The 23,927-nt window shown below is 36.6% G+C and overlaps 1 protein-coding gene across 14 annotated transcripts in view; it reads left to right on the forward strand.

Moving 5' to 3' along the window:
• KDM6A (lysine demethylase 6A) overlaps nt 1-23,927 on the forward strand; it is a 204,005-nt gene that overhangs the window by 77,031 nt on the left and 103,047 nt on the right. For 13 of the 14 annotated variants that reach the window (XR_009350033.1, XM_059158348.1, XM_059158349.1 and 10 more), the window contains 2 exons: nt 206-255; nt 22,942-23,000. Coding sequence is in view for 12 of the 14 variants with exons in the window: in XM_059158348.1 (XP_059014331.1) it covers nt 206-255; nt 22,942-23,000 (109 nt within the window). In the remaining 2 variants the exon portion in view is untranslated. Of the gene's footprint in view, nt 1-205; nt 256-22,941; nt 23,001-23,927 lie in introns of those variants that run through there. The other variant, XM_059158361.1, reaches the window with a different exon arrangement.

Consider the following 23,927-nt stretch of genomic DNA (forward strand, 5'->3'; position numbering starts at 1 on the left):
TCCTTGAACTCCTGTGTATTTGATACTTACTATGTCTGATTACAGGATGGGGAGGGTCCAGATTTCTAAATTGTTTGGTCTTAAATATCACTCTCTGTTGGAAGGTGGGGTATGATGGGAAGCTTATTGTGATGTTTCTTAAAACATATATTATTGATTTGGCATGGGACGTAATTGCGACTCATACTTATTTTCCCTCTTTCAGCATTATCTGCATACCAGAGGTACTACAGTTTACAATCTGACTACTGGAAGGTTAGTGAACATTTTCATGTTCGTTTCCTACTTGTTTTTTGGTCTGATTACTACTGGTTATGCTCAGAATGAATTGTGCTCTTTTTTTTCTTTGTTTCATTAATTACTTTAAAAAACACCATAAGGAAAGAAGATTGGAAAGGCAAATGTTTGGGTTATCTTGTATGAACCACCTTGTATTTTATTAAAAGAGATAGATTACTCTGACACACATTATTGGCCAAAGATGATACTAAGTGTAAGAATTTAAAAGCAAGTAAAACCAAATGGCAACAAAATGTTTGTTTGTTTGTTTTTTTGTTTTGTCTTAAGTTGGTACCTGGGAATAAAAGAAGGCTTTTATTAGATGTATAAGATGGGTTTATAAGACTGAAAAGGCAAGGAACAATGGGGAAATTAAAATAGGAATCTTTCTTGGTATAGTCTGTCTGTAATTGGAACTCTGAGGACAGCTGAACCTAACCGTTTTTTAAAAGACTTACCTAAATGAAGAACTGTGAGTCATCCATTTTCTTTAAGCAGTTCATATAGTTAACCTGGGCAGGCTAATCTTCACGTCATGTTTATTTTTAAGCATAAGTTTATTGATGAGTGGAGTTTCTTTATCTGAATTGTCATTTTATATTTTTAAGGTATATTTTGTTTATCCATCACCTAGCTTTTTCTTTTCGATTTGTGGAAGTTTTAACAATACATTTTGGTAATTTAAAGAATGTATTGAAAATACTTTTCCTGTCTGTGGCTTACCTTTACTTAAATTAAAAGCTTGTGGAAGTGTAATTTTTACATAGCATGAAATTCAACTGTTTTAACTATGCAGTTCGGTGACTTTTAGTGAATTTTCAGATTTGTACAACCATAATCATAGTCTTATTCTAGGACATGTCTATTTCCCCATAATGAAACCTCATGCCCAACCTCTGGCAGGTACTACTCTACTTTGTGTCTCTGTATATTTGTATTTTCTGGATATGTCCTATAAATGGTACCATAGTATAGGTGTTTTTTTGTGACTGACTTCTTTCACTTAGCGTGTTTTCAAGGTTGGTCCATTCATAGCATGTTTAATACTTTCTTCTTATTATATAATATTCCATTGTATGGATATACCACATTTTATTCCTTTATTAGTTGATGGGCATTTTAGTTCTCACTTTTTGGCCATTGCAAACAGTGCTGCCATGAATATTTGTGTTGTCAAGTTTTGTGTGGGCATAGATTTTCAGTTCTAGGGTAGATAGCCAGGAATAGAATTACTGAGTTTTAGGGTAAATCTACTTTTAATATTTTAAGAAACTGTTTCCCAAAGTGGCTATAATGTTTTACATTCTTGCCAGCAGTGTTAAGAGGGTTTCAGTTTCTCCATGTCTTGTTAGAAGTTGTAATTGTTTTTGAGTGTAACCATCATGGTGGGTGTGAAGTAACATCTTATTATGGTTTTTATTTCCATTTGTCAAATGACTGATGATATTTAGCATCTTTTTATGAACGCATTGGCTGTTTGATATATTCTGTGCAAACGCTGTGCCCTTGTTTTTTATATATGTATATGTTGTCAGAGATCTTTATACATTCTGGATACAATCTCTTACCAGATACATAATTTGCAAATATGTTTTCAAGGTCTGTGGCTTGTATTTTCACTTTCTTGGCAGTATATTTTTGAAGTGCAAAAATTTTAAATTTTGATGCTGTCCATTTTTCTCAGTTTTTTCTTTCATTGCTTGTGCTTTTAGTGTTGCATATAAGAAATCTTTGCCTAACCCAAGGTTATGAAGATTTATTCCGTAGTTTATTCAAACCAGTTGCTTCAGGCTTTGCCTTTATTGTAGATAGTACTGTAATAAGTAGTACAAGTGTCTTTTCATATTTTTATTAGTGAGTGATTCTTTGGTATGTAAGTGGGATCCTTTATAAGGGTAAGTGTTCAGTATAGCTCCTTTGGGATTGCTGATTTCCCCTTGGTTTTAAGCAAGAGAGTTTATGTTAGCAGGCTTTTTGTATCTGATAGGTGAGAAATTGTGCTTATTGTTGTGTTTGTTCGTTTGTTTTTGCTTATTGTTGTTTTAATTTGCATTTTTCTTAATTGTTAACAACTTGAGTTTTTTGAAATTAAATTTTAAAGGCCATTTTTCTTTGAAACATCTGTTCATATCTCTTGCCTAATTTTCTATTATTGGGTGGGCCATTGTTTTATTTTTCTGTTTTATATAGCTGTATTTTGTAGGAAGTATTTATCCTTTATCTGGAGTACAACAAGTTGCAGTTTGACATTGTTGTTTTGCTTTGCTTTTGTGTATTTGTTTTTGCCTATGCAGAAGTCTTTTCTTTGCAGTCAAATTTATCAGTCTTTTCCTTCTTTGAGTTCTAGGACAGGTTTTTTCCTTATTCCCAGGTGTTAAAAAAATTCACCAACATACTCTTTTAGTACTTGAATGGTTTTTATTTTTTAATTTAAATCTGTGATCCATTTGAGATTTAAGTCATCCTTGATTTATACTGTGAGGAACATCTAAATTCATCTTTTTCCTTATGGCTAATTATCCTAACACAACATAATGTTAAAAAAAATCTCTTAATCTAAATAAGTTGTTTAGCTCCACAAAAATATCTGATGATTTCCCCCCCCCCAGCTTTTTTGAGGTATAACTTACATAATTTTAAGTGTATAAGCTTGCTGTGTTTCAGCAGTTTATATGAAGTTGTATAACCATTACTACAATTAAGATACAGAATATTTCCATCATTCAGTGTTCCCTTATGCCCCCTTTACAGCTGATGTCCATTCTTGCTTGACTCCCCGGTCCCAGGCAGTTAGTTATTTGCTTTCTATCTCTTTAGTTTTGCCTTTTCTAGAATCCCTCACAACTAGATCCAAGCAGGATGTATTCGTTTGTTTTTGATGTCTTTCATTTAGCATGCTATTTTTGAGACTCATCCATGTTGTGTGTATCAATATTGTGTTCTTTTTAATCTTTAAGTAGTATTTCATAGAATGATTCTGCCACAGTTATTCCATTTATCAGTTGTTAGACATTTGTGTTGTATCTAGCTTTAGGTAAATATAAATGAAATTCTGTGAACATTTGTCTGTATATGGATATAGGTTTTCATTTTTCTTGGTACATGTATCTAGGATTTGGAAATGCTGGGTTCCATTGCAGTTAATAGGTTTAATTACCAACCTGTTTTCCATAGTGGCTGTAGCATTTTACATTCCAGCTAGCAGCATTTCATTTCCCTAGTTCTACATCTTGGACAGTACCTGGTATTGTCACTCTCTTTTAACTTTAGCCATTCTAGTAGGTAAGTAGTGGTTTTTCATCTTGGTTTTATCTACATTTTCCTGATGACAGTGATGTTCAGTATCTTCTGTGCGCTATCGGCCTTTAGTATACTTTCTTTGCTAAATTACCTGTTCACGTCTTTTGCTCATTTCTAACTTTTTTTTTTTTTGGCCTCAGTTGAGTTGTATGGGCTATTTACATATTCCGGAGGAAAGCCCTTTGTCAGATACATGTTTTAGAAATATTTTCTCACATTCTGTGGCTTGCCACCCCCGCCCACCCTTAATTGTGCCTTTGAAGAGCAAAGCTGAAACTGGTCCCTATATTTAGACAGAAGGCAGGGAAAGACCAATGAAAGGGGTGGCCCACTGCAGGTTGGAAGATAGCACTTTTAATAAGCAAAGGAAACTTATAGTTGAGGCTTGTCTTGGGCAGCTGCAAGATGATTGGATCCCTGAACCTACTTGCCAAGTCTTTTTTTTTTTTTTTTTTTTATTTTCTTAACCCATTTTCTTTCTTATTTATTTATTTATTTATTTGACAGAGAGAAATTACAAGTACACTGAGAGGCAGGCAGAGAGAGAGAAGGAAGCAGGCTCCCTGCTGAGCAGAGAGCCTGATGTGGGACTCGATCCCAGGACCCTGAGATCATGACCTGAGCCGAAGGCAGTGGCTTAACCCACTGAGCCACCCAGGCGCCCCCTACTTGCCAAGTCTTAAAAGTTTATAAAGAGGCCTTAACTGGGCTTAATCACATATACTGTGCAAGAGTTCTTTTCGATGGCATAACCCAACAATAATTTTCAGATTACTGTTTTCTGTTGTAACTCTAGTTTCCTTTTAATAACTGTAGAACTGGTGATGAAGTATGACCTATTTTATTCCTAATACTTTTGTTTCTTGATCAGCTTGGCTAGAGGTTTATCAATTTTATTGATTTTTTTTTTAAAGATTTTATTTATTTATTTGACAGAGAGACAGTGAGAACGGGAATGCAAGCAGGGGGAGTGGGAGAGGGAAAGTAGGCTTCCCACTGAGCAGGGAGCCCTATGTGGGGCTCCATCCCAGGACCCTGAGATCATGACGTGAGCCGAAGGCAGAGGCTTGACGACTGAGCCACCTAGGTGCCCCCATTTTATTGATCTTTGCAAAAATCTTTGTTTCATAGTTTTTTTTCTTCTTTCAGTATTGTTTTATATTTCATTGATTTCTGATTGTCTTTATTTGTTCTGCTTACTTTCTGTTTAATTTTCTCTTATTTAGGTAGAAGCTTAGATGAGTGATTTTCTTTTTCCTCTAGTATAAGTATTTAAAGGTATCTATTTTTGTTAGCGTTGCTTTAATTGTATACCACAAATTTTTATATTTTCTGTTTTTGTTAACCTTTTATTTGAAAATGTCTTCTACTTTCTCTTTCTTCTGACCCATGGGTTGTTTGGATACATGTTGTATGATTTCAAAATACTTGGGTTATTTTAGATATCTCATTGTTAGTGATTTCTTTCTTTTTTTTTTTTTTTTAAGATTTTATTTATTTATTTGAGAGAGAGACAGTGAGAGAGAGCATGAGCGAGGAGAAGGTCAGAGAGAGAAGCAGACTCCCCATGGAGCTGGGAGCCTGATGTGGGACTCGATCCCGGGACTCCGGGATCATGACCTGAGCCGAAGGCAGTTGTCCAACCAACTGAGCCACCCAGGCATCCCTTGTTAGTGATTTCTAATTCTATTTTATTTATACAGCATACTTTGTATAATTTCATTCTTTTGAAATATATTAAGACTTTATTGGCTTAGCACTTGGACATAGCCACGGGATTTGTATTTGTTGGTTGTACTATGCTATAAACAAAGGTAAAGGCAGTTGATAGTGTATTTCAAATTTCTGTCTTTAATGATTTTTGTCTGTGTCATTTGCTGAGTTATTGCTTAATGATTGTGGAATTGTCTTTTAATTTTGCCCTTTTTAAAAAAATATATTTTGAAGTTTTCTTACTTGTATATATACATTCCTGATTGTTATTTTTACCTGGTGAATTGACCCTTTTGTCATGATAAAATACTGTTTTTACCTCTGGTAATTCCTTTTGTCTTGACATGTGTTCTGTCTAATTTTAATATAGACATTCTGTCATTCTTAGGCTTGTTATTATGTGATACATCCTTTTTCTCTTCTTTCCAACCAGTTGGTAACTTTATATTTACAATTCTTTTTTTGTAGATAACTTATAAGTGGGTCTTGTTTTTTATGCAGTCTCAGAATCTCTCTTTTTTACTTGCACTGTTAAACCATTCATAGTAATGTACTCATTTATATGATAGGGTTTGCATCTTGATTTTTCCTTTTCTGTTTGTCCTCTCAGTTTCTTGGTCTTACATTCTTCCTTACCTACTTTCCCTATCCCTTTTTGATATTTGAATGTTTTACAATTTCACTTTACTTTTCCTTTTGTCCATTTTAGCTCTGCTTTTCATTATTCATTCACTGGGATTATAGTATATACCTTTAATTTTTCACAGTTAAGTCTCAGTTAACATTGTGTCAATTCACCTAAGATGTGGAAAGTTTTCAGTTACTTAAGTCCACTTCTTACCTATCCGTGTCCTTTATGTGATAGTAGTTATATCTATTAAATTTACATTTTTAACTCCACAAGATGATGTTTTTTTTGCTTTGAACAGACCCATATATTACAGTGACAATAGTAATGGTTTGTATTTACGTATATGGTTACCATTTCTGATATTCTTCATGCACTATTTTCTTCTAGGCTAACGAACTTTGGTTAACATTTCTTATAGTAAAGATCTGGCAGAGATGAGTTTCTGTTATCCGAAAATATTTTTTTGACTTCATTTTTTTAAAGATTTTATTTATTTATTTGACAGAGAGAGATCACAGTACACAGAGAGGCAGGCAGAGAGAGAGAGAGGGAAGCAGGCTCCCTGCTGAGCAGAGAGCCTGATGTGGGACTCGATCCCAGGACCCTGAGATCATGGCCTGAGCCGAAGGCAGCGGCTTAACCCACTGAGCCACCCAGGCGCCCCTTGACTTCATTTTTGCTGGTTATGGAATTATGGCGTGGCTTGCCTTTTTAAAATGGAGTCTACCTCCTTGCCTTCCTCTTTTTGATGAGAAATCAGCCCTTAATTGTACCGATGTCCCTGTACACAGTTGGTTTGGTTCTTTCATGATTTGCTTGTTATCTTTGGCTTCCATAGTTTGATCATGATTTATCTCTGCCTGATCATTTCATACTTATCCTGCTGGAGCATTTTTGAATTTGCATTACATAGGGGAAATTTTTATCATTATTTCCTCAAGTAATTTTTTGTTCATTCTTTTTCCTTTTCTCCTGGGGATCCAACTCCATGTAGGTTAGATAATTTGTTTTTATATAAATGCCCCTGAGGAGCTCTTTATTTTTTTCTCTGTGGTCTTTACATTGGATAATTTGCTTTTCTATTTTTGAAGTTTATTCTTTTCTTTGTTGTCATTTAATTATTAGCTCAGTCCATTGAATTTTATTTCAGATATGGTATTTTTCAGTTATAGATTTTCCATTGGGTTCTTTTTTTATTATTATTTCTCTTTCGCTGTTCAGATTTCCTGTCTTTTTAATTATGAGTATGTTTTATTGATGGCAATTAGAATAGGAACTGTAAAATCCTTGTCTGCCATTTTCTTTTTTTAAATTAAAAAAAATTTTTTTTTAAAAGATTTTATTTATTTACTTGACAGAAAGACAGAGCCTGTGTGCACACAAGCAGGCAGCAGAGGGGGAGGGACAAGCAGGCTTTCCACTGAGCAAGGGAGCCTGATGTGGAGCTTTATACCAGGACCTCAGGATCATGATCCAAGCCAAAGGAAGATACTTAACCATCTGAGCCACCCACGCACCCTTGTCTGCCATATTCTAACATCTTGATCTTTTTGGATTTAGTTTCAGTTGATTTTCTTCTTTCCTGAGAATATGTTCTGTTTTCCTGGATCTTTGTATGTTTTGTAATTTTGTGTTAGGAACTGGACATTATGAAAATTATGCTAACTCTTGGTTCTATTATTTCCTTCTAGAGAGGTCCCCCCACCTTTCTCTTTTATCAGGCAGTTACCTTTATTGGACTTGAACGGCACACTCAACTTTCTTCCAGTGGCAACTTAAGTATCAATTCAGATCTTTTGTCTTTAATTTAGGTCTAAGTCTCTAACTTGGATTCAGGAGTCAGTCAGACATGTGGATAGACAGAATTTCGAATTCTCTGGCCCTTTCTTTTTTTGAATTTCCCTTTATTTAGTGGGTTTTGATTTCTCCTGGTTCTAGTCTTAAGGTGTTCTATATTAGAAAGACTGCTTTTTCTACTAGTGACCCACGCTCATATGTGCTCTACCTAGCAGCAAGTTTTAATAACTGGGAAAATGGAACTCAACCCATACAACTTTCCTTCTCTAAGCATGGCCTTTCATATTAGTTTCCTATTGTTGTTTTAATAACTTAACACACATTTAGTGGCTAAAAACACAAATTTAATTATCTTACAGTTTTGAAAGTCAGAATCCCAAATGAGTCTTAGGTAAGTCAAATTGTCATTAGAGCTTGTTCTTTCTGGAGGTTCTGTTACAGAACCTCTTGCCTTTTCTAGCTTCTGAAGTTTTCCCACATTCTTTTGGCTCATGGCTCTGTATCTTACTACATTTTTGTCTCTTCATTGCCTTTTGGCCTTTAACTTTCTTGCCTTTCTCTTACTAAGGACTCTAGTGATTACATCAGGTCTAACCTGGGTAATTCAGGATGATAACCTTAACCATCTAACAATCCATTTAATTACAACTGCAGAGTATCTTTTGCTGTGTAAGGTAAATATTCTCAGTTTGGGGATTTAGGATATAGAAGTTTTAGGGGCCACTGTTCAGACACATCTTTCCACTAGAATCTGCTTGTTTCTGTTTACTCTTCAGTGCCTTTAGTTAGCTGCTTTATTTTATGTATTATAAATTCTGTAAACCAGTTATTTTATAGTTACTGTCTCTTGGAGAGTCTTCACCAGTGTCATCTTATGTATTAGCCTATTTATTGGAAGCAGTGGTGTGATAACGTATTAATACCATTTTGCTTGCTTTTGAACTTAATAAAAATGTAATTGTGCAACATATTTTAAAGTCTTGTCTTCTTTCAGTCAGTACTGTGTATGTTAGATTCATCCCTGTAGTTGTATATTGCAGTAGTTTTTTTTCATTGCCGTATAATATTTCATTATATGACTATGCCACAATTTATTCATTTTGTTGTAGAAAGAATTTGGTTTTTAATGAATTTAGACTGTTACTGATTGTAACATTGCAAGTTCTTTATGCCCTGGTCGTTGTCTGATGCCTGAAAACAGATTTAAAACAATATTTTGGCCAGCCTTTCTAGCTATTAATTACTTGGGTAGAAGAAGGAATTGGGACTTAAGTCCAAAACAGATTAGTCTACCATTGCCAGCCATGGAACTCCCCTCTAATCTTACCTATACAAGGAAAACTAAATGTAAAATTTGTTATTTAAAAACCTACTATAGATATTTTGAATAATAAGAGAACATAATTATGGGATTCCCCCATACATGGAATACTAATTAGCCATCAGAATAATTTATCATTGATAGTTTCAAATTGTACAGCGTTCTTAACAGGCATTTTGAGATCCCCCCAGGTGTCAAAAGCTGACTCCCCAAATACCAAGAACACATAGCTGAGTTTATTGCTTACTATGTTAATGAACACCACCTCTGCAAAGCTTTGTTGGTATCCTAGGGAAGAAGATAAAGTCAGGACTGATTGAGAATTGAAACTTTAAGACAAGTCTTTCAGTTTGGAAGCTTCATTGTATAAGAATCTCTACAAATGAGGGGCACCTGGGTGGCTCAGTGGGTTAAAGCCTCTGCCTTCGGCTCAGGTCATGATCTCAGGGTCTTGGGATCGAGCCCCGCATCCAGCTCTCTGCTCAGCGGGGAGCCTGCTTCCCCCTCTCTCTCTGCCTGCCTCTCTGCCTACTTGTGATCTCTGTCTGTCAAATAAATAAAATTAAAAAAAAAAATCTCTACAAATGTAACAGTCTAGAAATGGTGGTTATAGCAAGGAAGGAATTTGAGTTAAGGGATTCAAAGAATCTTGGGCCTCAAACTACTGTTAATGCTTTTCATTGAAGAGTTGGATTATTATCATAATAATGGACTATGTGCCTGGGCAGGAGACATGGAAAAGTAAAGTAGTGCTAATGAAAACCAAGGACTTGCAAAGTCAAGTTAAGATAGACTTTCAGGTGTGGGTTAGGTTCTCAGGTCCAGGCTAAGTTTGGGGGTAGACGTTTTTGAATCTCTCGGGATTCAAGAACTTGTACCAAAACTGTCACTTAAAGACATTAATGTTACTTCCTTTAATTTCTGTTTTCTAAACATCAATAAATAACATAACAGTCAATATTGTTGTTGTCATTGTTTTTAAGATTTTATTTATTTATTTCACAGAGAGAGAGAGAGAGATCACAAGTAGGCAGAGAGGCAGGTGGGGGTGGGGAGCAGGTTCCTTGCTAAGCAGAGAGCCCGATGCGGGGTTACGCTGAGCCACCCAGGCACCCCTGTAATAGTGTGATTCGTGAGAGTGGTAGTGATCAGAATTCATGACTATGATTTTTAGGTTTAACTTTTTATATTTATAGTTTTGTCTAATTTTGTGTGATTTGTACCCACAGTGTATTATAAGTTGAAGAATATATGATGGATTTTTTAAAAATGACTGAGTTTTAGTTGTACTTCTTTCTTCAAACCTGTCCTCTATAATTAGAGCTTCTAAAATAAAGTGATTTGCCATTCTGTAGGCCCCAGTTCTTTATCTGAAATTCTTGCATCCAGAATTATGTAGAGTTGGGTGGATATTTTTTTTTCTAGATTTTGGAAACATAATAATGCATTTACTGTGTTAAATAAGATCCCCTGTGGTAACAACATATTTCCATCTCTGCAGTGATAGTACTATTGGTTATATTAAGGGGTAATTAAATAAAGACTTCCTGTCAGTTCAAGTCAGGGTTTTCCTATCTAAAGTGTTTTGGTGGCTGATTCATGATCACTTTTAGTTTTTGTTAGAGCCTTTTGGAATTCAGAATAAACAATTAGGTATCATTGATCTATAAACCATGATTAAATATTAATTTTTGTTTAACATTTCAAAATCCAATAGTGTTTATTATGCAATTAAAAATTTTATTTCTGGAGAGCTCATATTTTTTCTTACCTAGTTCAGTACAAATGAGTCATTTTTGAAAGAGTGAAAATTTGCCAGTAGTCTCATGACTATTCTATCATTCCATTACATGTTGACTATTACTTATTATAATAAATACCTTTGTAATGCTAGCTAATAATAAAAGCTTACTTACTCAACAACTTTATTTACCATAAAGAAATGGCATAATGATTAAAAAAAAGAAATGGCATAGGGAAGAAAAGCTTTCTTCTGACTACTAAGGTTCATGGCTAGGGCCTGTAAATTACCTAAAACAGGCAGATTAACAGGAGGGAAAAAAGTAGTTGACACATGCAATGCATATACCTGTGGGAAAATTCAGTGATGTATAACGCCACGGGTGGCTAGAATTTGGAGCTATATACCAACTTAGTAGGTTATGAGAGGGAGAAAGGGCGCTGCTTACAGGAAAACAGCTTTTTTGGGAAAATAAATGAGCCCTTAGGAGAATAGATGGGAGATACTATAGTCTTGTGACAGAGTCAGAGTTCCTCTCTTGGCAGGAGTTTATGACACTTGGGTTCTTTTAGGAGGCTCTGCTTTTAACATATGAGAGATTCGAGGAACTCCGATGTCTTCAGCTCAAAATAACTCTTAGCCGAAGTGTCATACTTTTGGAGTACTGTGTCCTGATCCCCTTCAACAATAGCAGCAAAACCTAAGGTCTTTTCATGAGTCAGAAAGTTTAGAAATTGCTGTTATGGTTTATAGTATAAAGTAGAAAGGAATAAAAAAATTGCGTGTATGCTGTTGATGCTGCTATGTATTTGAGTATATAGTCGATGGTAAGCTGCATGTTAAAATGTGAAGAAGTTCTGTTGCTTCCTGATGACTTCTATTAAGTAGACTTTATTAAATAATTCTGATACATTTTTATTTATAATTGTAAACTTTAAAATACACAAAACCTACTCTTTCTCCCCCCCCACTTGAATTTAAGAAAAGAAAGAAAAGCTTCTGAATTATGGTAGTATGCTTATCTAAAAGAACCATTGATTAAAAGCTGCAGAAACTAGGGAACTCTTGGAATCTGCGCTCATCTTCCGACTTTTCAGTAACTTTTTCTATTATACTAGTTATGTCAGTCACTAACTTGGCTTTTACATTCATAGACGAGGGCTTTGTTGGCAATACAGAGATAGTAAGATCCTGCTTTCAGGTTGCCCATATTCTTGTGAGGGGTGACGCAAATGAGCATATGTTTTTGGTAAGTGATATATTGGAGGTGTTGAGGGCCATGAGGGGGGCAGAAGTGTGTGTCTTTGAATAAAGGGTGTGGGAAAGTTTGAGGGTTTAGAAAGGCTCCACAGAGAAGTTGCAATTTGAGGGGAGGATGAATGGCAGTTATCTAGCTAGGTGACCTGGAGAGGCTTTCCAAGAAGAGAACTGAGCCAACACATGAAAGTACAATCAGTAGGTGTTTAGGGAACTCTCAAGTTCTTGGTCTAGAGCAGAGGTCCCAAAAACTTTAGAATGAAATAGTAAATGTTTTAGACTTTGTGGGCCAAGAGACAACATCAGCTGTTTTGTAGGTACTTAACTAATGAGTTACAATGTAACCATTATAAAATGTCAAAATTATTTTTAGCTCTTGGGCTTTAAAGAAAAAATTTGGCTGTAGTTTGTGGACTACTGTTTTAGAGCCTGGGGTTATTTTGGGGGGGGGTATAGGACTCAAAAGTATGGAAAGAAAGGCAAGGGCCGGATAGATAGTAAATGAGTTTATAACAAGTAGCACAGATCTGGAGGCTTAGGTTTCTCTCAGTATTTGTTCAGTATCTGGTCAGTTTCTATAGTGCTGGAAATCAGAGTCCTAAATTTAAATAAAACACAGTGACTTCCAGGGATTGATTGAAATTGCATTGACTTCGTGCATTAAAAACAAACAAATAAACAAACTCTCATTATAAAGAGATGACTGTCTTTCTTAATATTTTATACAATTTTTCCACGATGTTCTTGTGCATATTATAAGGTGTATTTTATATTTTATAGATTTATTGCTATTATAAATGTCCTTTTAATTTAAGATCTCTGCTCATATATAGAACTGCAGTTGGCTTTTATATATTAAGTTAAATTTATCAAGCAATTTCACTAACTTTTACTGACTTGATTAATTTGTCTGTGTTACTTTGGATTCTGTGTAGACTATCCTGCCTTTGTAATTAATAGTTTTTTTGTTACTTCATTTATAGTTTTTTGATCTTTTTGCCTGCTGTTGTGGTAATTAGGATGTCAGCACAGTATTGATTGAAGGAGGTGCTAGAGTACCTTTGTTGTTTGCCGCCTTCTTCTTCTTCTTTTTTTTTTTTTAAGATTTTATTTTTATTTTTTTTGACAGGCAGAGAGAAAGAGAGGGAGGGAGGAAGCAGGCTCTCCGCTGAGTAGAGAGCCTGATGCGGGGCTCAATCCCAGGACCCTGGGATCATGACCTGAGCCAAAGGCAGAGGCTTTAACCCACTGAGCCACCCAGGCACCCCTGTTGTTTGCCTTCTTAAAGGGAATGTTATAAATGTTTTACCATTAAGTATGATTACTTACAGTTGTTGTTGTTGTTATTATTATTCTTAGGTAAATAACAAACCAAGAAGAGAAAGGGACTTCTTCTTCTTCTTCCTTCTTTCTTCTTTCTTCTTTCTTCTTCTTTTTTTTTAAGATTTTTATTTATTTATTTGACAGAGAGATCACAAGTAGACAGAGAGGCAGATAGAGGGGGGAAAGCAGGTTCCCTGCTGAGCAGAGAGCCCTATGCGGGGCTTGATCCCAGGACCCTGAGACCATGACCTGAACCAGAGGCAGAGGCTTAACCCACTGAGCCACTTCGGTGCCTCAAGAAGAGGAAGGGACTTCTTTACCAAAAACTGACTATTAAAAATATCATTTTAAAAGTCAGCATTTTTATTTTGTATGCAAATGTTTATTCTGCATCCACTGGGATAGTTTTATATTTTTTCTGTTTAAACCAGTCTCTTCTTTCTAAAGTAAGTTCAAATTGGTAATAAGTTTTTATCATTGTTAAATGATTGGGGTCACTAACATGTAATATTTTTACATTAAAAAAATTATTTATTAGAGAAAGGGAGAGAGCAAGTACAAGGGGGGGGGGGGAGGCAGAGGGAAAGAATCCCAGGCAGACTCTCTGCTGAGCCCTGAGATCATGACCTGAGCCAAAACTGAGAATTGGAAGCTCAATCGACTGAGGCACCCAGGTGCCCCAGTATCTTTATTTTTTGTTCATAATTGGAATTGGTCTACATTTTTCCTTTCTTGAGTTGTCTTTTTCTGATGCCTTGGAGCTGGTTCTTCATTCTAGGAGCTGCTCAGAGGAGGAGGAAGCAGAGGGCAACAACCCTTTCCTTTAAGGGGATCATGAGATCATATACATCCTTCATACATACCTCATTGGTGAGAATGTAATGATTTGAGCATTCCTAGCTGCAAGGGAGGCTGAGAAATGTATTTTGTCTGGTCATAAGAGGATAGGAAACAGTAAGGGAGGGTACATGTTGTACAAAACAGACTGTACCCATAGTACAAATTAACCTCATGTTAATTGGCCAGTAGGAATTATAATTATGTCTGTATGACCTGAAAGTTACTGTTTCACTTAAGTTTTTTTCTAGATAAAGGGAATATAATTACAGCCTCTTTAAGGAAGAGAAAATCTCTCAGATGGCTGTTGCACTAGTAGCAGGAGTGCTATAGTCTGGATTTTAAGAAAATTAAACATGAGTGCCTGCATCCTCTCCCTTAGAAAGGCACATCCCCAGTCTTTTACAGTCACAGCTCTCAGCTATTTTCAGTACCTGCCAGCTCTGATCTAATTAAAGGGTTGCCAGCATTCCAACTTCATTCTTTTGTTCATTTTTTAAAAGATTTTATTTATTTATGAGAGAGAGAGAGCATGAACAGGATGGGAGGGGTAGAGGGAGAAGCAGACTCCCACCGAGCAGGGAGCCCAAAGCAAGGCTTGATCCCAGAATCTTGAGATCATGACCTGAGCTGAAGGCAGGCACTTAACTGACTAAGCCACCCAGGCACCTCTGTTTTGTTCATTTTTAGTGTCAACTCTCATAACCTATGACCATGCTCAACTTCCCACTTGAATGGTTCAGCCTATCTCCTGATACCAGTTACTATTTTTGAAGTCTGGTTATAATGTTGCATGGTTTTTTTTTTTTTTTTTTTTAAAGATTTATTTATTTACTTTAAATAAAAAGGGGAGAGAGAGAGAGAGAGAGCGAGCGAGCGAGCAGGGTTAAGAGGTAGAGGAAGAGGGGAGAGAGAATCCCAAACTGACTCCATGCTGGGTGTGGCGCCTGATTTGGAGCTCCACCCTAGGACCTGAGATTACGACCAGAGCCAAAACCAAGAGCTGAGCGCTTAACGGACTGTGCCGCCAAGTGCTCCATATGTTGCATAGATTTTTGAGTAGTCTTGTCCATAACTCTATTTCATTTCTAAGTCCTCTTATTTTTAATGTGCAGTTTTTTTTTTTTAACAGCATGTGAGACTTTATGAGGAATTTTATGTATCGTGCTTTATCCATTGAGTACTTACCACATGCCAGATAAATTTTTGGAGGTGTTAGAGACATTATATCTTTTTTTTTTTTTTTTTTTCTAAAAATCTCATGTGCCAGATAGTATTTTATGTGTATGATCTTACTTAATTCCTTAAAGCAACACTGTGAAACTGAGACTCAGTTAATTAACTTGTTTCATGAGTCTTAATAGGTAATAAATAACAACATTGGAGTTCGGACCCAAGTCTGATGGCCCTTGTAGTCTGATTTCTTGATCACTATGCAGTGTTATGCATAGGATTTGGGAACAAACTTCTCTAATACTATAATTTTGGACATAATGGATATAATGAGCTTTAGCAATCTCCTTTGCTATATTATTATAATTGGGAAAACCCTTTTAAGTGTCCAAATTAAGGAAGTGATTCAGTATAAATTGAATTTAACAAAGTATTAAATTCTTTGATGAAAAAGCATGTAACAGGTTATAGGCTGTTAGAGATTGATTCGTTCAGCAGCAAAACTTTCCTAAGTAAGTTACATATGCAGTTACTTTGCCATGGGGATCAAAAGATGAATTGGGTTCCATCTCTACTAATTAGACTCATATTCTAGTGGAGGAGATAAGAGCATATCTGTAATAGACATGGATATTAATTTGGAAATAAGTATCAAAAAACCTGACTCTCTTTGGGCTTGGGAATGCATCAGGTATTACTACTAGAAAGAGGAGGTGAGTGATGTGTTAAAGGATGACTAGGAATTTGCCAGATTGAGAAGTGAGTTGAAGGAAAGATGGCATTTGCTTGCCTTTTTTTTTTTTTTTTTTTTTTGCAGAGGAAGCAAACATGTCTAAAATCACAGAAACGCATTGAAGTGGTGGCTATGAGATTGGGAAAATTGACCAAGGGTCATAAAATGAAACCCCTTTGAGTCACACTAGGTTGTAGCGACTTTTTGGAGGAATTTTAAATAGAAGAATGTCATGTAAGAGTTTTCGAAAGCTCACTGGCAGTGATGTGGAACGTAATTGAAAGGAGGGAAATGGTGGGGTAGTTTAAAATTTGGAAGAAGAGTTAGGAAACTTGTAAGAGGCCAGGTAGACAAAGTAGAGGTCCTTACCTAGAGAAAGACTGTAAGAATAGAAAGGGGATTGAGTCAAAGGCTTTTAGGTTATAAAATGAATTTTATGAATAGAATTAATGTGGTTTAGGGTGAGAAGGAGATGAAAACAAAAACAGGACTACTTTTGTTGTGTTTATTGGTGAGATTGTTACCACTATCTAAAATCTTTAGTACCATTAGAACATCAGACTCCTCCTTTTCAGTCTAAGATTTATGGAATTTTAGGTATTTGTAATATATCTAACAGGTAGAGGTAACTGGAGGCATTTGGAAATTTGTTCCTGAGCTTTAAAATGCCTTCAGCTTCCCCATCTCCTCTTTTGGTCCCCAGATAGGATAAACAGCAGATTTTTTGTTCCTTTTGTATATCACTAGCTATGTGTGATTAGTATCCGAGAAGAATAAAATTAAGAAATTTGATACTTTTCTAATAGTTTGGCTTGGTTTTATTTCTTAATGATATTCCTGTATAAAAATACAATCAAATTGCTGTTCTATCCAGAGATTTCATATTAACAATATCTTGGTAATCTCATCATTTAGAACCATTTAGTTGCCCGAAGTGACTAGCTTTAGCTTTGGTCTTATCTTAAAAAGATTTTAGAAGCTTGAATATTAATTTACTAATAGCCTCTTTTGTTAATCCCAGCCTCCCTTTGTCCAGCAAACAGCTGCATTTTTACCTTGCTGCTTATTGCTGCACACTTGTAGGATGCTAGGTCTAATCTTTCCTCAAAAAACCCAAACCATGGTAAATAGAAAGTGTCTGTGGCCTCAAGGGTTGGCGGTGGTGGTGGGAGGGTGTTCTGATCTTAAATTTACTGGCACTCTTTCGAAGTGTGTTTTCTTTCTTTCTTTTTTTTTTTTTTTTTAAGATTTTATTTCTTAGCGCATGCGTGTACGCCCAAGTGAGGGGAGGGACAGAAGGAGAGGGGGCACCTTGGTGGCTCAGTTGGTTTAGCCTCCGACTCTTGATTTTCGCTCAGTTCATGATCTCAGGGTCAAGGGATTGAGCCCCGAGTGAGCTCTAAGCTCCGCGTGGAGTCTGCTCAAAATTTTCTCCCTCTTCATCCCCTTCTCTCCCCCCTCCCCCCCAATTTATGGGCACACATGCTCTCTCAAAATAAATAAATCTTACGGTATGTCTATGTCTGCCACTCCAGTGGCTGCCTGGTTTGATTTTTACACAGGAGTTGCTGCTTGTCACTGTTGGGAGGAAATACTTTACTTGGGTTGGGTGCGGGGGTGGTCTGCAAATTATCTGACAATAGATTAACAGAAGAAAAGACAAATTTTGTTTTTTGTTTTGTTTATAGGTGCATGCTAGAGTTGCTTAGTGAGTAGTAATTCCCTCAGTAGCTAGAGATAAAAGTTTACATATAAATCTAACAAAACAGGAAGGAATTTTAGGGGTTCATTGGGAAAGTATGGAATGTTTTTTTGAACTTAAAATGCCTAGGAGGCATTTTATTGGGAAGGTAGGGAAAGTGTTGGACTTTTTGATGCTGATGGGTATCTGAATTCACACTTCCTCTGCCAAGGGTCAGTATTTTCCCTATCAGTGAACTCCCTTGGAGGGGAGTCATTAGCAGCTTATTTCAGGATGCTCCTTTTAGTTTAGATGTTTATTTTTGTGGCTGCTGATTGTTCAGATGTTTTCAGGGTAAAGTAATTTTCATTCCACTTTGGTGGGCTGTTAACACCTTCCTTACTCTGGGGACCATGACATACTAACAGAAAGAAGAAGAGGAGGAAAGGAAACATTTATGCACAAAAAGCAGTAGCTTTCCTTGAAACCCCATGGTAGAATCTGCTTGTCTCACTGGCTAGAACCATCACATTGCCTGCTTTATTACTCTTGCTTTCCAATCCACTTTTACATAACTATGTTCATGAAAATGGAAGTAGAACCCTCAGTGTCCTTCCCTTCAATTTGGATACAGTCTGGGGAAGCTGAAAAGATGCCAAGGAATAGCTAGGAAGAATAAAGGTTATAGTGTCCTAACTCCAGAGGACTGCAGAGTGCTCCCCTCTCACAGCTAAACCTGGAGCTCTGATTTAGGAGCAGGGCACTTAGGACTTTATTTTGTGTGTGTGTGTTTGTTTCTTTTCTTTTCTTTCTTTCTTTCTTTCTTTTCTTTTTTTTTTTTTTTTCATTTGAGAGACAGAGATGGAGTGAGAGAGCATAAGGGGGGTGAAAGGGTAGGGAGTCGGTGGGGAGAAGCAGGCTCTCCACGCTGAGCAGGGAGCCTGACAAGGGGCTCAGTCCCAGGGCCCTGGGATCATGACCTGAGCCGGAGGCAGACACTTAACTGACTTGAGCCACCCAGGTGCCCCTAGGAGTTTTTTAAGAGCTATGTTGGGAATCAGTGAAAACGCTACTCTGGACTCTGGTATTGGTGAACTGCTAACTTTAATGAGCCACATCCGTGATAATAACTTCACTGTAGGCACAGTATAAGAACCTTCAGTGTAAGCGGATAGCAATCTCATCAAGTTATAATTTCTTAATTTGGGTTGGTGATGGGTACTGTAATTTAGTCAAGGTCAGAAGTTGGCAAACTTCTTTTATAAAAGGCCAGAGAGTAAATATTTTAGGTTTTTTTTCTAAGCCCAGTAGTCTTTCTTTTGCAACTATTCAGTTCTTTTGGAGCTGAAAGCAGCCATAGATAGTAAGTAAATGGGTGGATGTAGCTATGTTCTGGTAAAACTTATTTACAAAAGAACAGGTGCCTGGCTGGATTTTGTCCATGTGCCATAGCTTGCTGACACCTGGTATGGATACTTTCTGAAGATTTGTAGTGAAGCAGGAGTATATTTATTAAATAGTACGTTTCCCAGAAAGTTACTCCCCGACTCCTCATAGGTTGAAGAATGACTACATCGAATTTAAGTTAATTTCCATAACAGTGCCTTTGCTCATCTATCCTCGCATAGATGCTTCTCAGTGGGGATGCTCTTGGCATTTGTGGTGAGATTGTACATTGGGAGGGAATTCATTTATGTAAGAGCATATAGCCATTCATACCTCCAGGTCAGTTTCTAAAGATCAGTGATTTAAAACCCCTGGCTGCGGAGGCTTGTTTTTCCTTCTCCTTTCCCAGCCATCCTCAAGAACAGTACCCAAGTATTTCCCCTTTTCCTAGTCCTTATTATACTTCATTAACTCTTAAATGGTTGTAGCTTGGAATATATTATTCACTTAATTTCATAATCTTTTGTCATTAAATTGTAAATTCAGTGAGGGTGGGGATTTTTGTCTGCTCACAGCTCTTCCCAGTGCTGATAACTGTTGTGACTCATAATAGATGCTCAATAAAAGTTTGAATTACATTGTTTACTATTATGGAAAAATTAATTCCTTGCTGAAATTTATAAGCTCCTGGTTAATAGGAACCGTTACTCATACTAATTCTGTGTCATCTCGCAAGCTGAGTTTAATAACTGAGCTTAAATACTGGGTGATTGAGTTTGCTAAACCTTTGGGCGTCTGCTGTGTAGAAGGCACTGTGTGAGGTGGTAACGGGATACACACATGATTAGCATTCCTGCCTCTCTAGCATTTTTGTCTGATGAGATAGGGTTTAGTCAGTACACAAATAACAAAAATATAGTAGTTAAGAGTGAACTCTGGAGGCAGGCCTAGATTCAATTCCTATGTCCACTACTTAGTACCTGACTTTTTGAGCAATTTGTTTAATCTTTCTGATCCTTGTTTCTTTATTCTATAAAGGAAGCGCTCTACCACCTCACAGGGTGTTAGAACCTTCAAAAAGAAATGATGATATTAGCATTTTGCATTAAATTAAGTTCTTACTATTAATAATGTAGTAGCATAGAGATATTGTGCTGAGGCCAAATTTAGAGGCCTTCATGGGGGAAGATTCGTTTAAAGTGGATCTTAAATAATTGATAGAATTTATGAGGTGGCAGGGATAGGGTAAGATTTCCTAGAGTGGGGGGCGCCTGGGTGGCTCAGTGGGTTAAGCCGCTGCCTTCGGCTCAGGTCATGATCTCAGGGTCCTGGGATCGAGTCCCACATCGGGCTTTCTGCTCAGCAGGGAGCCTGCTTCCTTCTCTCTCTCTCTCTCTGCCTGCCTCTCAGTGTACTTGTAATTTCTCTCTGTCAAATAAATAAATAAAATCTTTAAAAAAAAAAAAAAAGATTTCCTAGAGTGGGAAGGATAAGCTAGGTTGGGAGAGGCCAGGTATTTCCTGAAAGCAGAAATTCTCTTCAGTAAATTCTACCATACCCCACACCACCTTCTGTGAGTAATTAGCTAAATAGGTGAAAGATGTTAATCTGTTACTCAGCCATGAAGACAGTTGTCTTTCAAATCTAGACTTTCTTGGTAGAATGCTTGATGACTCTGAATTACCTACGCTTGCATTCTTAATATCACTGTTCCCCCTAGTCCCTATCACCTGCACAGACTAGATTGCATACTTCTTGACTGCAGGGGAAGTATGTTTTAATCAGTTTCGCTTGTTCAACCCTTGAGTGTCCCTGAACACCTAGTAAATGTTCAGCATATTTCAGGGGGTGGGGAATAGGGTGGTAAATGAATGATCCCGATTAAAGACAGTTCCAAGTAAATTAAAAATTTTTTTAAAAATATGAACTTTTGAAATAGATGTTGTCTGAGACCTTTGTGAATCCCCATATTTGTAAATACTCTTGTAGCATGCAATTTTCTCATTTGGAAAGCTAAGGGTAATGAGGATTTAATAAAATTAACTCTTCATATTTATTACATTTTAAGATGTACTTAAAATATTTTTCAGTGTTTCCAGAAAGGTACTTGGAATTCAGAGGAAGTGTACAATATAATCCTAGAACAAAGTTTAGTACTTTTTAAAAAAGATTTTATTTATGTATTTGACATCTGTTTTGACAAATAGATATTTATCTATTTGACAGAGGGAGAGAGTGCAAGTAGGCAGAGAGGCAGGCAGAGAGAGGGGGGTAAGCAGGCTCCCTGTTGAGCAGAGAGCCCAAAACGGGGCTCCATCCTAGAACCCTGAGATCATGACTTGAGCCGAAGGCAGAGGCTTAACCCACTGAACTACCCAGGTGCCCTGAACAAAGTTTAGTATTAAAAAGAAACATTTGCAGGCCAAAAGTCATCTAGCTGTCTACACTTCAGTTGACACTTTAAACATCACTGATTCCTTTTCTCTAACCAGTGACCATAGTGATTGTGGGCTAAGTACTCTAGTCCCTCACACCTAGGGCAAGATGATTTTAAGAATGTTCCATACTGTCTACTACAGATCCCAGCAGGATTGAGTGCCGGCTGTATAACCAGCCATATTGCACCCTTTATTGGAATCCTTCCCTTCCCTGCCTCACTTTTCCACTCCCTTACTGGTATTTCCTAGGGCAACTTCCTGAGTAAACTATATTTAAAAACTTCTGTCTCAGGGCGGGCTTCCGGGGAAATACAACCCAAGACTGTGTAGCAAGAAGCATTTTTATTAAAAGTCTAAAATTTTCAGGTTTTAGAATATAGGTTGTAGAAATTTCTTCACCAGAATCAGTGTGAAACCTTTTATTATTATTTTTTTAAACAGATAAGGTTTACTAAAACAGAGTTGCTTATGTACTGGCAAAACATGTATTAGATACTCAAACATTTGCCCTTTTTGAATAAATGGTGTATAGCTAGCTATTTCCTATTTGGAGGCTAGAGGTCAGAATGAGTCTGAATAAGCATCTTTCTGTTTTGTACTACAAAAGGAATCACTGATGCTAGTTTACTTTTTTTTTTAAGTTTTATATTTTAGAGAGAGAGAACAGGCACAGTGGGGTAGGGAGAGAAGTCTCAAGCAGACTCCTTGTTGAGCGGAGAGCCCAAGCAGGGCTGGATCTCAGGACCCTGAGATGGTGACCAGAGCCAAAATCAAGAGTTGGGCACTTAACCAACTGAGCCACCCAGGCGCCCCAGGAATCACTGGTGTTAAAGCCCCAAATGTAAATGGCTAGGTGTCATTTTAGCATTTTTTTTAAACCACTAAAATTTGTTTTAAATTTATATTGTGCATTTCCTTGAATTGTAAATACCTTCCTGGCAGCACTGAACAGAAAATTAAATCTAGTTAAAGAAACAAAGAACCAGAGAAAAAATACAGATGCAAGCAAGAGAGACTAGGATAGCATAATCCAAACATTTTCTTATTCCTGAGTAATAGATTTTTATTTCAGATGTGTCCATGGAATTCTGATAGATTTTTTATTTCAGGGCAGGTTTGATTAAAAGAAACGAGAGAATCTTCCAAGTTGGATTGTGTGCCATCTGCTGACTCATCACTGTTATTCTGGTGTTCTAAAAATATATTGTAATATATTGTAATGCAGGATGGTTTTAATAACTTAATATCTTTGATACACTATTTTATAATAACATCATATGCATTAGACTCAAATGGTTTTCTTAAAAGTTTCTTTTTCCTTTTATTTACAGAATGCTGCCTTTTTATATGGTCTTGGTTTGGTCTACTTCCATTACAATGCATTTCAGTGGTAAGTTGACACAAAACTGGTTAACTCCAGTTATTTCTAGTAAGTGGCTTGTTTTGTTTAATATTGTATGTGTATGTATAATAAATACAAAATATTTTAATGTCACTAAGCCTCTGGTTTTCAGTACTCTCTTAAATTGATTAGATTGTTCCTTCAGAGGTATTGACCCACTTTAGATTGTTAGAGTTGTATGCATTCCAAAAAGAATATCATATGAGATTCTGATTGAAGAAGGCTTAGATCGGAAAGCTTTTGGAATTTCTCAGTCATTCATTATGGACCAGTGGTCCCCAGATTATTTGAACTGGAGAATGACTGTCTCAAGGTCTGTAGGTAAATTATCTTTGATGACCAGTATGTTTACCTATTTCAGACTTTTAGACAAGATTGGCTGTCCCCTACCCCCGTATATATGCACATGCATACTAGTATTTTCCAATTTCCAGTAACTAGGCACCAAATTATAAGCTCTCAATTCTCTCATTTATGAAATAGGAGTAATGGTACTACCTTCAGAGTCAGAGATTATGATAGGAGTATATAAGAATTTATGAACTATAAAATGTAGGGCCCTGTTGTTAATGGCCTTTGCCCCTTTGTTGTTTTTCTTGTTTAGGAGACAAGATAATAGTGTTCTCCAATGGAAATAACATAGAATTTGAGTTGGAAGATAGGTATTCTGGTCTCAGCGCTGTCACTTAATTTGATCTTGAGTTAAATAGACCCCCTAAGTCTGTTTCTGTGTGTGTGTGTGTGAGAGAGAGGATTTTTTTTTTAAGCTCAGTGTAGTCACTTGCCTTTTCTACTTCACAGAGTTTTGATGATGAGATGGGATAATATATATTTTGTAAACCATAGAGCCCATTTTTTGGGGGGAAGCATATCTAATTTTGTCAGAGTCCCTTCTGTTCTCCTTAATTTTAACCT

This window comes from Mustela lutreola, chromosome X, assembly GCF_030435805.1.
Source record: "Mustela lutreola isolate mMusLut2 chromosome X, mMusLut2.pri, whole genome shotgun sequence".
In the NCBI taxonomy this organism is placed as follows: domain Eukaryota; kingdom Metazoa; phylum Chordata; class Mammalia; order Carnivora; family Mustelidae; genus Mustela; species Mustela lutreola.